This window comes from Mauremys mutica, chromosome 1 (assembly GCF_020497125.1).
Source record: "Mauremys mutica isolate MM-2020 ecotype Southern chromosome 1, ASM2049712v1, whole genome shotgun sequence".
In the NCBI taxonomy this organism is placed as follows: Eukaryota; Metazoa; Chordata; order Testudines; family Geoemydidae; genus Mauremys; species Mauremys mutica.
In genome coordinates, this window is record NC_059072.1 from 73,876,616 (window position 1) to 73,889,411 (window position 12,796).

A 12,796-nucleotide genomic window follows, 5' to 3' on the forward strand; every position below is an offset into this window, starting at 1 on the left:
TACATCAAATGTCACTCCACATGTACAGTTAATTATCTTTATAGTGATATTTTTCATGTAGAGCTCTTTTAAAAAATACTGTTTTGTGAGTAGCTTGTGCTAACCTTGAAAAAGAAGAATGTGATGTATGTGCATCATAATTGCACTACTTTCAACAAAATTTATTGTTTCTTTGTAAGGAGATGATTAACCCTTTAGTTAAAACACTGTGTTTTAAAGAAAACCCCAAGAATACCTTTATATTTATTTTAGTGAAATATCTCAGTATATAAAAGGTTTGAAAATAGAACAGATGAAATGCTGCTCATGATAAGTACAGGAGACATCTAGCCAAACTCAGCAGGTGTGATAAGGCACATGTGCATTCTTCCCCCATCACCTTCCTTTTCCATCCTCCATCTTTCCCTTTCCCTGTGTCTCCTCCTGCCCATTTTTCTCTGCTCAGCCCTGTTCAATTTTTGTTCCTAGTTAAAACAAAACTAACAGACTTGTGAATTCCTTCCTTTAAATACTGCCTGCAGTGGCAACACCAATTTTCATGATGCTCTGACACTTTCAGATCTGCCTCCTGTGATTAGTGTTCCTCTTCAAAATACAATTCTAGCTTCCTTTCTCAGGTATAAAATGATATGGATTGGATGAGTCCTTTAGTGGGTTAGTTAGTCTAGAGTTACCCAAACTGTGGCCTGTGAATTACTAGTGAGCCACAAAACTCTTTCTTGTGTTCTGCGGCGTTTTGTATAGTTACATGTTGCTGATTCTCCCTCTCATTCCTAGTGGAGAGAATCAGAACAGGTTGGATGTGGGGAGGGCGGAGGGGAGAGGGGAAGGAGGGAAAATGTAAATCACAGGTAGACAGTTGAATTAAGGGTTTTTTTATTCAAAAAGGACAAAATCTTTATCACACTAAACACAGCTAAAGATCATGAATAATTTCCAGTAGGAAATTGCTGTAGATGCCACAGTAATGTTATGTGACTGTGAATGGGAGGAGAGAGAGCTCATATCACAATTTCGGTATTAAGATGCGGTTCACACTTATTACAAGGTTTGATACCATGTTCTCTGTCCTCTGGTCTGGTCACTGGTCCTCATTGACTAATGGAGTAGTTGATTCCAAGTCTCAGTTCTTTCAAACTTTTATTGAAGTTTGAGACATTTGCTGGAAAGTAGTGCCTACAGGCCCCAGCCATGATCAGGTCTCTATTGTGCTAGGTGCTGTACAAACACATAGTAATAGATAATCCTTGTCCCAAAGAGCTTTCAGTCTTAGATTCCTATCCACCTGCTTCATGCTTAGCTTTGTATACTATAAGGAATCCCATTGATTTCAATGTGACTACTAGGTTCAGGACCTAAATACACAAGACAGACAAAGGGTAGGAGGGGAAACAGTAAGAAGAAGTGAAGTGACTTGCCCAAGTTCATACAGCAGGTCAGTGGCAGAGTCTGGAATAGAATTCAGATGTCCTGACTTCCAGACCAGTGTTTTCCTCCTGGACTGCACTCTCGCTCTGACCCATATTCTTTTATTTTATTTATGTGTTAGATTTATTTTACTTAGTTGCTTCTGGGAAAACTAGCAAGTGATTATAGTATTCCAATATTCAAATTTTGGTTTAAAAGCAGTGGGTTATTCTAACTTCTTTTCAGCAAGAAGAAGTGAGTGTCATACCTGTCAAATTTGAACACTGGTTTAATTGGTATTCATATTCGTGCTAGGCAACACAAATATTCTCAAGTGTGTCATAAAATGACAGATTGATAATTTTGGTCCTAACCCTACAAACCATCGCTCATGTGAGTAGTCCCATTTGTAGTTAAAGGACTACTCATATGAATCAGGATTAGCAATCCTTTTATCTATGTTACTTTAGGATGAATGATTTTGTGCCTCAAATTCTATGAGAACCATTCTGTAGAATGTTAAGACACTGATGTGTGATGTTCATTATTTTGCATGTAAAGAGTCAAAAAGTTCTAGAATTTAAGGCCAGAAGGGACCACCAGATCATCTAGTGTGACCTCCTGTATATAACAGGCCACCCACACCACTCAGCATCCACACACTAAACCCAACAACTGAAATTAGACTGAAGTATTACAGCTCACAGGAGACTAGACTGTTATGTGTCACGGGCAGAGAATACTAGGGACTGAGGTACCCCAGTGCCCAAGGCACCTGCAATGGCAGGGAAAGGACTAAATGATATATACGTTCACTGTAAGATCATTATTAATACTAAAAGGCTAAATGGAAATAAAACTCATAAAAATGTGATACACAAAATGGGACCATCATCAGTTATAATTTTCCAAATACTTTTTCATTTCATGCATGTATATATGTTTAATTTATTCACACCTAAGTTTGTATAAGTTTGTTCAAACTGATGTAGATCAGCATAGATCCATTGACTTCCCAATGCAAATGACTTCAATTGGAATTGAGATATACTGATTTACACCAGATGAGGATCTGGCCTTGTTCATACAGTCCTATTAAGATACTGCATATCATATAACTATCTGCATGTTTTTAAATTATGATTTAACCTGTGGGATAAAATTTTCTTGCTGTAACTTGTTGATTGCACTGGAACAACTCAGTTCATAAACAGTTAAAATCTGAATAGATGCTTAGATTGCCTTTGTTCAGTGTGCTTAAAAAGTTTACAGTAACATTTAGAAATCAATTGGCACTGTTCAATTAAATTCAGTATTGGAGATAACATTTAATGTAAGGGTTTTTTGTTTGTTTTAGTTCCAAGTGCTGTATCTGATTTACAACTAGCAGAAGTAGAAGCCACTCTCATAAGAATTGCGTGGAGGAAACCAGAACAACCAAATGGAGTCATTACCCAATATAGGGTTAAAGTGTTAGCTCAGGACACAGGAGTGACTGTGGAAAACACAATTCTCACAGCGAAAGTTAAGGTATTTTGGTTTTTATTTGGCTATTCAGTTTGGTTACCTTGCTCATGTGATAGTTGGTGTGGTTTTATTTTAAATTACAAAATTAGTTACTGTTGATTAATTTTCAGTCCTTTCACGTTGTCCCTTATTTCCTGTTCTATTTTTAATTGAGAGTTAAAGTTTCTAGTTTCACCTCACTTAGAGTATATCCACACTGCAATAAAAAGCTAGATTTTTATTTTAAAAATTTGAGGGGGGTGTTCAATCAGCTACCGAGCTGGTCAGAATTTGTTTTTATTTTTGAAAAAAATCCACATAATTTCCAATAAATTTTAACCCAAAATCACAATTTTTTTACTGACCTTTCAACAAGTTCTGTTATTTAGTGACTTGCACAAAGTCACATGGGAAGTCTGCAACAGAACCTTGAATTGAATCTAGATCTCCTGAATATTACTTCGTACTTGATCCTTTGCCATTGACCCAATTAACTTTCCCTCCTCCCCATTTCTTATCCTTCTGCAGTCAGTCTGTTCCTCTTTTTTCTCCGTGCCCAGCAGGCAGAGCATTGAGAATGCAGGATAGACAGTCCCCCTCCTCTCAATTTTAGTGCCACAGTGACCCCCTACAGTCCTGGGCAGGAGTATTCTTAGTGCAGATGAAATCTGTGGAGAATTTAGCTGCCAAACTCTAACAAGTCTACTAAGCAGGAAGATATTTAAAAGGCTTTTCACTTGACCAGATTTGGGTGAATTTTCCTAGGTATATCAAAAGGCACATTCAAAGTAACACTTCTGCTAAGTTTTAAGACCTTGCTCCAAAGCAGGGGGACACTAGAACTTCCTAATGAAATGGTTGTAAGAATGTTGTTAACATGAGCAAAACAACATGTTTTCCTTTAATCTTGTTTTCAGAAGGTAATAAACTGTTTTAGCTGAAACTTAAAAAAACAAAATCAGCCTGAGTCAGATACCCAGCATTGAAGATTTCAGCTTAGATAGTTAAAGTTTATCAAAGTTATTGAAAATAAGGTTTTATAACGGGAAGTGTCAGGCAATCTTAATTGTAGTTGTTGATACCAGCTCTACCTATAATTTATATTAATCTAATCTCTCTAGTGTATATATACATACTATTATATACTATTTATATGTTGTGTGTGTGTGTGTGAGAAAAATGAGTTAATGGTAAGTGTCATATTTGGTTTGTGATTTATTTGTTGTATTTTTAGCATTCGATGGATTCTGTGGATCCAGACATGTTAAATGAAAATATCCCATCTACTTTCGCTTGGGATGCAGTAGAAACAGCCACTGGATTATATGAAGGCTCAGCTGAGATGTTTCCCATGATACAAACAATTTCTTCAGTAACATTTACTAGTCTATCTAGTGATAACTTGCCCACCATAAATGGAGCAGCAGAACTACATTCAGTTTCTGGTAAAATTTTAAGATATTTTTATACCTACCTCATTGTTCAAAAGGTCCCTGTCACTGTCACAAATATGATCTTTAGCACAGAGTTCAACCAAATTATTAATGGGTCATTTTCTGGAGTCAAATTTTTTACTACCAAATAACCTTCTGAAGCAACTGTGAATGCCACACAGGCAGGAACTAGCCCCTTATCACCCAGCTGACCTTCTTCCTAGTGAAAGTAGCACACTAGAGCCATCAGCCAAGCTGCATAGACAATCAGTTATTACAGTTGCCAAAGCAGGTGTGATTGCAGGGGATTAACATATCTCCAAGCCTTTCACAGACCTTGATTTCCCTGAGCCTTTTGACTAATAGCTTTTCAAATGTCACTGAAGGTAAATAGGTCAAAAAGTTACAACTCTGCTCTATGGGGTGGCAAACAGGTGGAGATGACCCCCCATGTCATGGTGATGTCATTAGTGTATACACTTGTTCTGCGTTATCAATGGAACATTGTTTCTTTACTAAGTATGGATATTTATGGCCCATTAAACAAGACTTAGTTGACAGATACAGGCTTAAAATACCTCTCCAAATTTTTACAATGAGAGCTTTTAGCAGCAGTCAGAGGGCCAAATTCTGATTTTATTTATGCTCCATTAAAGTCCCTGCATCTGGTTTGCAGTGTTTTTTAGCGGTGTTGTCACAGGATATGAGAGAGACAAGGTGGATGAGGTAATATCTTTTATTGGACCAACATCTGCTGGCAAAAGAGACAAGCTTTCAAGCTTACACAGAGCCCTTCGTCAGGTCTGCATCTGGTGTAAAACAGTATTCAAATATAAGTAACTTATTTTATCTTGAAAATATTTGTCAGTTAGATGCAGACAGATTTTCAAATGTGGCCACTGATTTTGGATGCTTCCATTTTTGGATACTAAACTCAAGAACCCTTGGCCTAATTTTCAGATAGGCTGTCTCCACCCCTTCATGTGCATGTTCAGAATGCTGTAGTGTAATGACACCTCTATGGGACACTAATTTTGACTAGCACAGTCAGCTGGCTACTGAGTTTAGCCTATACCCCTGATATCCTGAATATTCTCCTGATTCAACCCTGGCCTTTTAGCTTTGTTTCATAGTATTGGCCCTGCTCATTCCCTCCTACCAAAACACCCACATGAAGGGATCTCCTTGAGGAGACCCAGGAGTAGATGCTCTTGAGATTAATCACATCATTTAGCTGGGGAGAAGGAAGAGGAAATTCCTCACTCTCTGTGGAAAAGAAAGCAAGGCCCACTCTCTAGTTTAGTAGATTCCTGTGGGTCCTGGGAGGCTGGGGCCATCTACACAGAGGCCTTGTGCTTCCATATCAGCATTTCCCCCCCGCCTCTTTCCCAAACTCCTTGGGGCCACAGACCCCAAGATCCACAGACTATAGGGGAGACAATCTGCGTTCCCTGTCCTCCGTTATCCTGCTGACTGTTTAGCGTAGTCCACTGAGTGTCCACCCAATCCAAAGCCTGGACTTCGGATTGTATGGAGAGGCCTCTACAGGGTCTAGGGAGTAGGGATGGATGTGAAAACATGGGGAGATCTGTGTACAGAGTATCCCCTCCATGTAAGTTATAGGCCATGATGTAGCCTATTATTTATATATTCTAATTGCCATGAAAGTGAGGTGGGAATGCCTACAATAAAATATTATAGCTTCAGCTTAAACTTTTGAAAAATAAGTTAATTTTACAAATGGATAACAAGGCTTTTTTCCTTTTAACCACAGATAACCAGTATGTCATCATTTCATCTGAACAGCTGTCACATACAATAAAAGGACTTATACCTTTCACAGAGTATACAATCAGTGTATCTGCTTTCACCATTATTGGAGAAGGGCCTCCAGCTGTTCTCACCATTAGCACACGTGAACAAGGTAACATGGTATAACTTCGAAATAATTTCATGTAAAGTATTCTTCCTTCCACCCCAGTTTTTGCCATAATTTAATCTTTCCTTCACCCACGTTAACTCTTTTGTTTTTTTTCCTCAAGTTCCAAGCTCAGTGCAAAATATTTATTATAAAAATATTAGTTCATCATCTGTTTTGCTGTATTGGGATCCTCCAGCAAATCCTAATGGAAAAATCACTCATTATACAATTTATGCAATGGAACTGGACACAAAGAGAGCATTTCACATGACAACTACAAACAATAGCTTCCTTATAACAGGTATGGGATAGCTTTAGCATGAGGAGGTGAACTAGATGACCTGTTGAGGTCCCTTCCAGCCTTACATTTCCCTGATTCATAAAAATAGTTGCAACTGTATTATGCAAAATTTATCAAACTGACTATTTAGAAAGGTAGGTAGTCCAGATCATTCCTCCCCAATCTTCATGTGGAAGGGAAGCATTTCTGCAACACTGTCCCCTCTCCCCTTGCAGAAGGTGGGGAAGGGACGATGAGGCTGGAGGAGAGGAGTGGGCAGGCTGGGGGAGAAGACCTATTGTGCCCACCTCTGAGTCCATGGAAGTTACCTGAGAAAGGTTAGAGGTTTTTAAGGTCAGGCTTGACAAAGCCCTGGCTGGGATGGTTTAGTTGGGATTTGGTCCTGCTTTGAGCAGGGGATTGGACTAGATGACCTCCTGAGGTCCCTTCCAACCTTGATATTCTATGAATAAACGCTAGGTCCAGGGGCTGGCATGGCTAGAGAGCTCCCTGGCAATATGGCTCCAATGGACTTGCTCTGCTTATAAACTGAGGAGGAGGATGGGGGCCAGAGCTGGTGCAGGGGCAGAGAGGGCCTCTGCATCAGTGGCCCAAGCTTCTTGTGGATCCAGAGGAATCTGCCAATTTTAGGGAGTGGCTTTTATATAGAGGGCAAAACCCACTATCCTGGCTCCTTCGGGATGGTAGTTAGTAATTTATGCAAGGGATTTCTAATGGGAATTTTCTCATAGAACATCCCCTCCTTGGCTTTTCACATGGGAGGAGGTTAGTTTGGCTCAGTGTTTCTGTGCTGCTAGTTCTTTTTACTACTTTCACTTTTACACAGTACGTGTTAGAAATTTATCATCTTTTTCTACTTTTAAAAAAATACCTTTTTGTATATTAATTGAAGAAAAGGCATCCCATTGTGGGTTTTCAGACATCTGTTTGTACTAACCAAAGTACTAAAATATATATACGTGCTCACACACACACTGGATTCCACATTGTTAAAGCTATATACAGAGACTGAGCTAGTCAATTTCTGTTGAAGTCAATGGGAGTGATTAGTTGAAGCCTCAAACATAAATTTTATTTTAGATAGTGGGTTTTAGAATATCTCATAGTGGCTCTATGGGCTATTAGTTGTATTTTAAGTTACATACATTCTTATATAGCTATGAAAACTATTTGAACACTGCCCATTTCCTTTTTAAAAGGAAAAGAGGATGTTGAAGAAGAATCAGAGGCTAGGATTTTTTTTCTTGCTCTTCCTAGGTCTGAAAAAGTACACAAATTATAAAATGAGAGTAGCAGCTTCCACCACAGTGGGAGAAAGTGCTCTGTCTGAAGAGAATGATATTTTTGTGAGAACACCTGAAGATGGTAAGTCTCTTGTTTCAGTGATGTGCATGCACTGGGTGCATGCACAAACAAATGATAAAACATACACGTTGAGATCTATTTCCAAAATTTGGAATCTTCTCAAATCCACTCAAACTAGGACTCTCCCACCACCCAGTGTTGCTTCCCTCAGCCAGTTTTTCAGGCCTGGGAGGAAAGAAATAAACTTCAGCAGTACCTGAAGGTCAGCAAATTTGGGTTCTGGTGCACCAACAGGGGAGCAGCTCTAGAACCTTCACTGAAAATGCCCTGTCTCCAGCTCCTTTCTAATTAACCCAGGGGTTATTAGCTTGGAAGATCCACAACTTCTGATCATTACATGGAAGATAGGTGGCTTCTGAGGCATCCAGAACCTAAACCATTAAAGGTTTTTTATCTTAAAACCAGCATTGTAAATTGCACCAAGGAACAATTTGGAAACCATCTCAGATCATGGAACCTGGGTGAATGTGCTGTCTACAAATGGAGCTTCTTTATCCATTGAAATTGATCAGTAATTTTAGCATAAGATAAAATATTTTAGGAACCACTTGCACTGTTATATATCAGATCAAGATTTTGTATCTCTAGGTAGTACCTGAGCACAGCCCCTCTCTCCACAGCATGCTCCTCTCAAAACCCTGCCCACACAAGAGTTACTACTGTTCCTAGAAGTATTAACTTCTGCTCTGGATTGGCACCCCCTTGAGAAATGGGAAGATTGTATGGACACAGGAGTCAATAGTAGCCTAGTTCCTTAGGGAGTCCTGCTGCCAGAGGGGAAGGGGAGGCCAAGTGGTAGCACGGATGGGCCAGCACACCACATAGTTTGTCTTTCTTTTCCACACAGATCCCCGAGAGGCATAGGATTTGGATCCTACCCCTCTGCAATCTGATCTCTCCTGAGGGGAACTTTGGTTGGAAACATAGGATAGGGAAAGCTGTGACATTTCCTAGGCCCTTTCTCACACACATTTACTCTCACTCCTGTGGGTTTTACCTTAAGTGAGTAAGATATGGCTCAGAATCAGTCTTACCTATTTAATTCCATATGGAAACTGGAATAGTAATTTTGTGTGGCCACATCTCAAGAGTGCTTTACAATAATGGTGAACATAAAATGAAGTAACTTATTTGGATTTTTACCAGCAACAGTAAAAGAGCTGCTCTTTTAAAAATACACCAAGGATATGTCTACACTTGGAGATAGGGGTGTGATACCCAGCTCAAATAAACATACTCTCATTGAGTTAGTACATTAAAAATATTAGTGTAGTCATGGTGGCATGGGCACCACAGGCTAGCAGCCTGGAGTACATACTCATGGGGTCTGGGTGGGTTTGTACTAGTGGAGGCTAGCCTGTGCCGCCACTGCTCGTTCTACTGCTAGCTTGCGTGAGTATATCTACTCGAGCTGGGAATCCCAGCTCCAAGTGTAGATGTAGCCTAACAGACAGAGCCATCAATCACACTGATCAGATTAGAGCTGTATTGAACCCTTTGTGCCTTTTAGCCCCAGCTTTGAGGTAGTGCAGAGCTGCACCACTCCAGAAGGATCACAGGGAGGCATTCTGAGCCTCCCTGAGGTAAAAAGTATTTTGGAACTTCCTGATGTGCAGGGAGCGTACACCCTGTGTACAGCCCCTTAGGAGCACACTCTCCTCCCCTCAGTGGACAGTCAGATCCACTGGCTGATATGAAGAGGATCAGGGCCATAGATCCGCTTACTCCTCCACTCCTGTAAGATGGCTTTCTTTAGGCACTCATATACCACAATGAGGAGTATGGGGTAAATGCCTGGGTAGGTTGAATCCTAGGGGACACTAGCAGAATCTGTCACTGACCCCCTACACCGAGAGCACAACGAACATAGAGAGGTTTGGTCCTACGAGAGGGCCAGCCACAATTTGGCCACTATGGGTATGTCTACATTGCAATTAGATACCCTTGGCTGGTCTGGGCCAGCTGATTCAGGCTTCTGGGATTCAGACTAAGGGTCTGTCTGATTGCAGAGTAGATGTTCAGGCTTGGAGTGCAGCACAAACTCTGGCACCCTCCCACCTTGCAGGATCCTAGAGTCTGGGCCCCAGCCTGAGCCCAAACATCTACACTGCAGTTAAACAGCCCCCTAGCCCAAGCCCCATGAGCCCGAGTCAGCTGGCACAGGCCAGTGCAGGTTTTCAGTTGCAGTGAAGACATACCCTAAGACAGGGGTTCTCAAACTGGGGGCCGAGACCCGATGTAATTCATGAAGTCAGTGTTTTCAGTCCAGTGAGTACTGCCGTCCTGGTATGCGATGGAAGGGACTCCACCATATGATTCTGAAAGAATCTAGCCACTGGCTAGGAGACACAATAATTGCTGAAGGGGAAGCATGGGAACAGACTCAGAAACACAGCCCTGAAAAGGGAAAGAAATACGCTGTGACTAACTTCCACTTAGTTTACCTAATACAGCTGGTGATTGATGACCATGAAGATCACTGTGTAAATCTTGTGTGCTGTGGTGTGAAGGTCACACAGAAAGCAAGTCTAGCTATGGGGTAACTTAGTGGCTACATTTGCTTGCAGTGTCTGGACCTCTAGCTGATGACCATGATGTAGTCACAAGGCACTGTATATAAGTGGGCATAAGTGAGCCTGCACTAAGGCACAAAATCAGCAGTAGATATAAACATCTTTTCCATAGAAGAATTGTCACTACTAGTATATGCAACATATAAAACTTAATAAGATATAATAAACACTATTATGTTTTATTGAGCAGCAAAAAAATGGTGACAGTAAAGAATATTGTCACATTTATACATTTCTTTTGTCCCTTATTTCCTTTTCCAATTATTAGCGTTGGGCTTTGAGGTTTAGTTCATATAAATGTTCAGATATCTCAAAGCTTATCTTGAACCTTCTTGTCCTGGAGGTCTCACAGAGATTTCCAATGCTTCTTTATGAGTTTCTGACTCAAGAGGTTCCAGTTGTAATAGGTGACCACTCTGGATCCCACAGCTGCCAGCATGAATATTCCAATATACAATAACTCCCAGTTTTTGATTTCTCTGGCATGGAAAGATAATTAAAAGCAACAGCAAAATATCCTCAACTGTGAGAGAAATGTGGATTGATGAGGACCTATAAACTATATACTTTTACTATATAGATTACTAGCAGGAAATGGGAATTAAAGGTAATTTCCTATTCTCCAGTGGTACAGTATAGCTCACTGAAGCCAGTGGAATTAAACTGCCATGAAACTGATGAAAATGAGAGAAGTATTAGACCTAATGTCTATGGCCCTGAACCATGAAGGCAGAGCATTACACCACATGAAATCCCACTAAAATTGGTGGGACTCCACACAGGCACACATGAATATGGCTGCAGGATCATTGCCCAAGTTACAACATTGCAAGAGAGATGACAACACACAAGGGGGGCTGGTTGGAGGAGGGAGAACAAAAGTTACAGAGATGTAGGTCATGTGGTTGCTATATTTAGTAATGCACATCTTGGAATTTTTCATGGTTTAAAAACATTATTTACAACACTGTTCTTTTTTCTCTTTGTGGCAAAGTATGTTCTAAGGAGCGAGTTGAAGGAAAAGAGGAAGGTGAAGGGATTGTGGTGTGGCTCAGGAAGGAGGTTCTAGGCACATCTTGCTGTAGCTGACTCTAGAAATGTCGAGATATTAGGAACATATACATTTATGGGAACATTTTTCTATTATATGATCAGTTAAAAAAATTCAAAGATCTTTTATTCTGTATTACAGAACCAGGCTCCCCGCCCCAGAATGTAGAGGCATTAGATGTAACTGCAACAGGAATATACTTGAGATGGTCACCACCAGAGCAACCTAATGGGATCATAACTCATTATGAAGTTCTGTACAATTATGCCAATGACTTATTTATTAAAAATACCTCAGCTACAAGTATTTTTTTTAATGGCATGAAACCATACACTCTCTACAACATTTCCATAAGGGCTTTCACTAGACTTGGCCATGGGAATCAGTCATCATTTCCACTGTCTGTCAGAACTTCTGAAACTGGTGAGTATATTTCTTAAAAATACTATAATTTGTCCACATTTGATAGCCTGTGGTGACATTTTATGCCAGTTCATTTTACCATAATACACGTTTTGATGCCAAATGCTTCACCTGTGCAAAGACTGAGTAGGAAGTGGGAAGGGGAGAAGAGAGTAATGAGAGCAGAGATGTAGAATGGGACCCGGTTATGTATTGCAGGAAAAATGTCATTTTTATAGAAAAGGAGGAATTTCAAAAGGCCACGATTGTTTGCTGAAGACAAAGAATTTGAATTTGATGTGGTAAGAGAAAAGAAACCAGTGAAAAAATTCAAAGACAGATGGTGGTGACGTGGTTGAAGCAGCAGGAGAGTAAGTTGATGTTATTGAAATATTTTGGAAAAGGAAGAGGTAAAATGAAACTGGAGAGGGTTACAGTAGTTAAGATGAAAGTTGCTCAAGGCAGGGAAACGGTATTTTAGCAGTGGGTACTGAGACAGAAGGGTGGATTTTTGAGATACTAACAAGGAATCAACAGGATGTAGTGAAAGATTAGATATTAGGGGTGGGAAGGGAGAAGGAAAGAGAAAAATCAAGACTGGGAGATGGGCAGGATAATGGAAATACCAATAGACATGGAGAAGAGAGGCAGAAGAGTGATTAGGAGATTAGACATCAAAGAGCATATGTTGGAGAGGCAGCTAGAAATGCAGGAAATGATGGAGGTCAAGAGGGACGTCTGGAGCAGAGCTGAGAAAAATCTGGTTTGATTTGAAGTCACACCAATTTTTGTATATATTTTTTGTCAGAGCAAAAAACTCAAAACTTTTTGGTTTCA

The 12,796-nt window shown here is 40.1% G+C and overlaps 1 protein-coding gene across 1 annotated transcript in view; it reads left to right on the forward strand.

The window, feature by feature from the left end:
- Nucleotides 1-12,796, forward strand: part of PTPRQ (protein tyrosine phosphatase receptor type Q) — a 207,876-nt gene that overhangs the window by 82,687 nt on the left and 112,393 nt on the right. Inside the window, exons 27-32 of the mRNA XM_045002531.1 lie at nucleotides 2,765-2,937; nucleotides 4,148-4,358; nucleotides 6,121-6,270; nucleotides 6,389-6,568; nucleotides 7,826-7,933; nucleotides 11,699-11,980. Of these exons, the coding sequence (XP_044858466.1) occupies nucleotides 2,765-2,937; nucleotides 4,148-4,358; nucleotides 6,121-6,270; nucleotides 6,389-6,568; nucleotides 7,826-7,933; nucleotides 11,699-11,980 (1,104 nt within the window). The remainder of the gene's footprint in view (nucleotides 1-2,764; nucleotides 2,938-4,147; nucleotides 4,359-6,120; nucleotides 6,271-6,388; nucleotides 6,569-7,825; nucleotides 7,934-11,698; nucleotides 11,981-12,796) is intronic.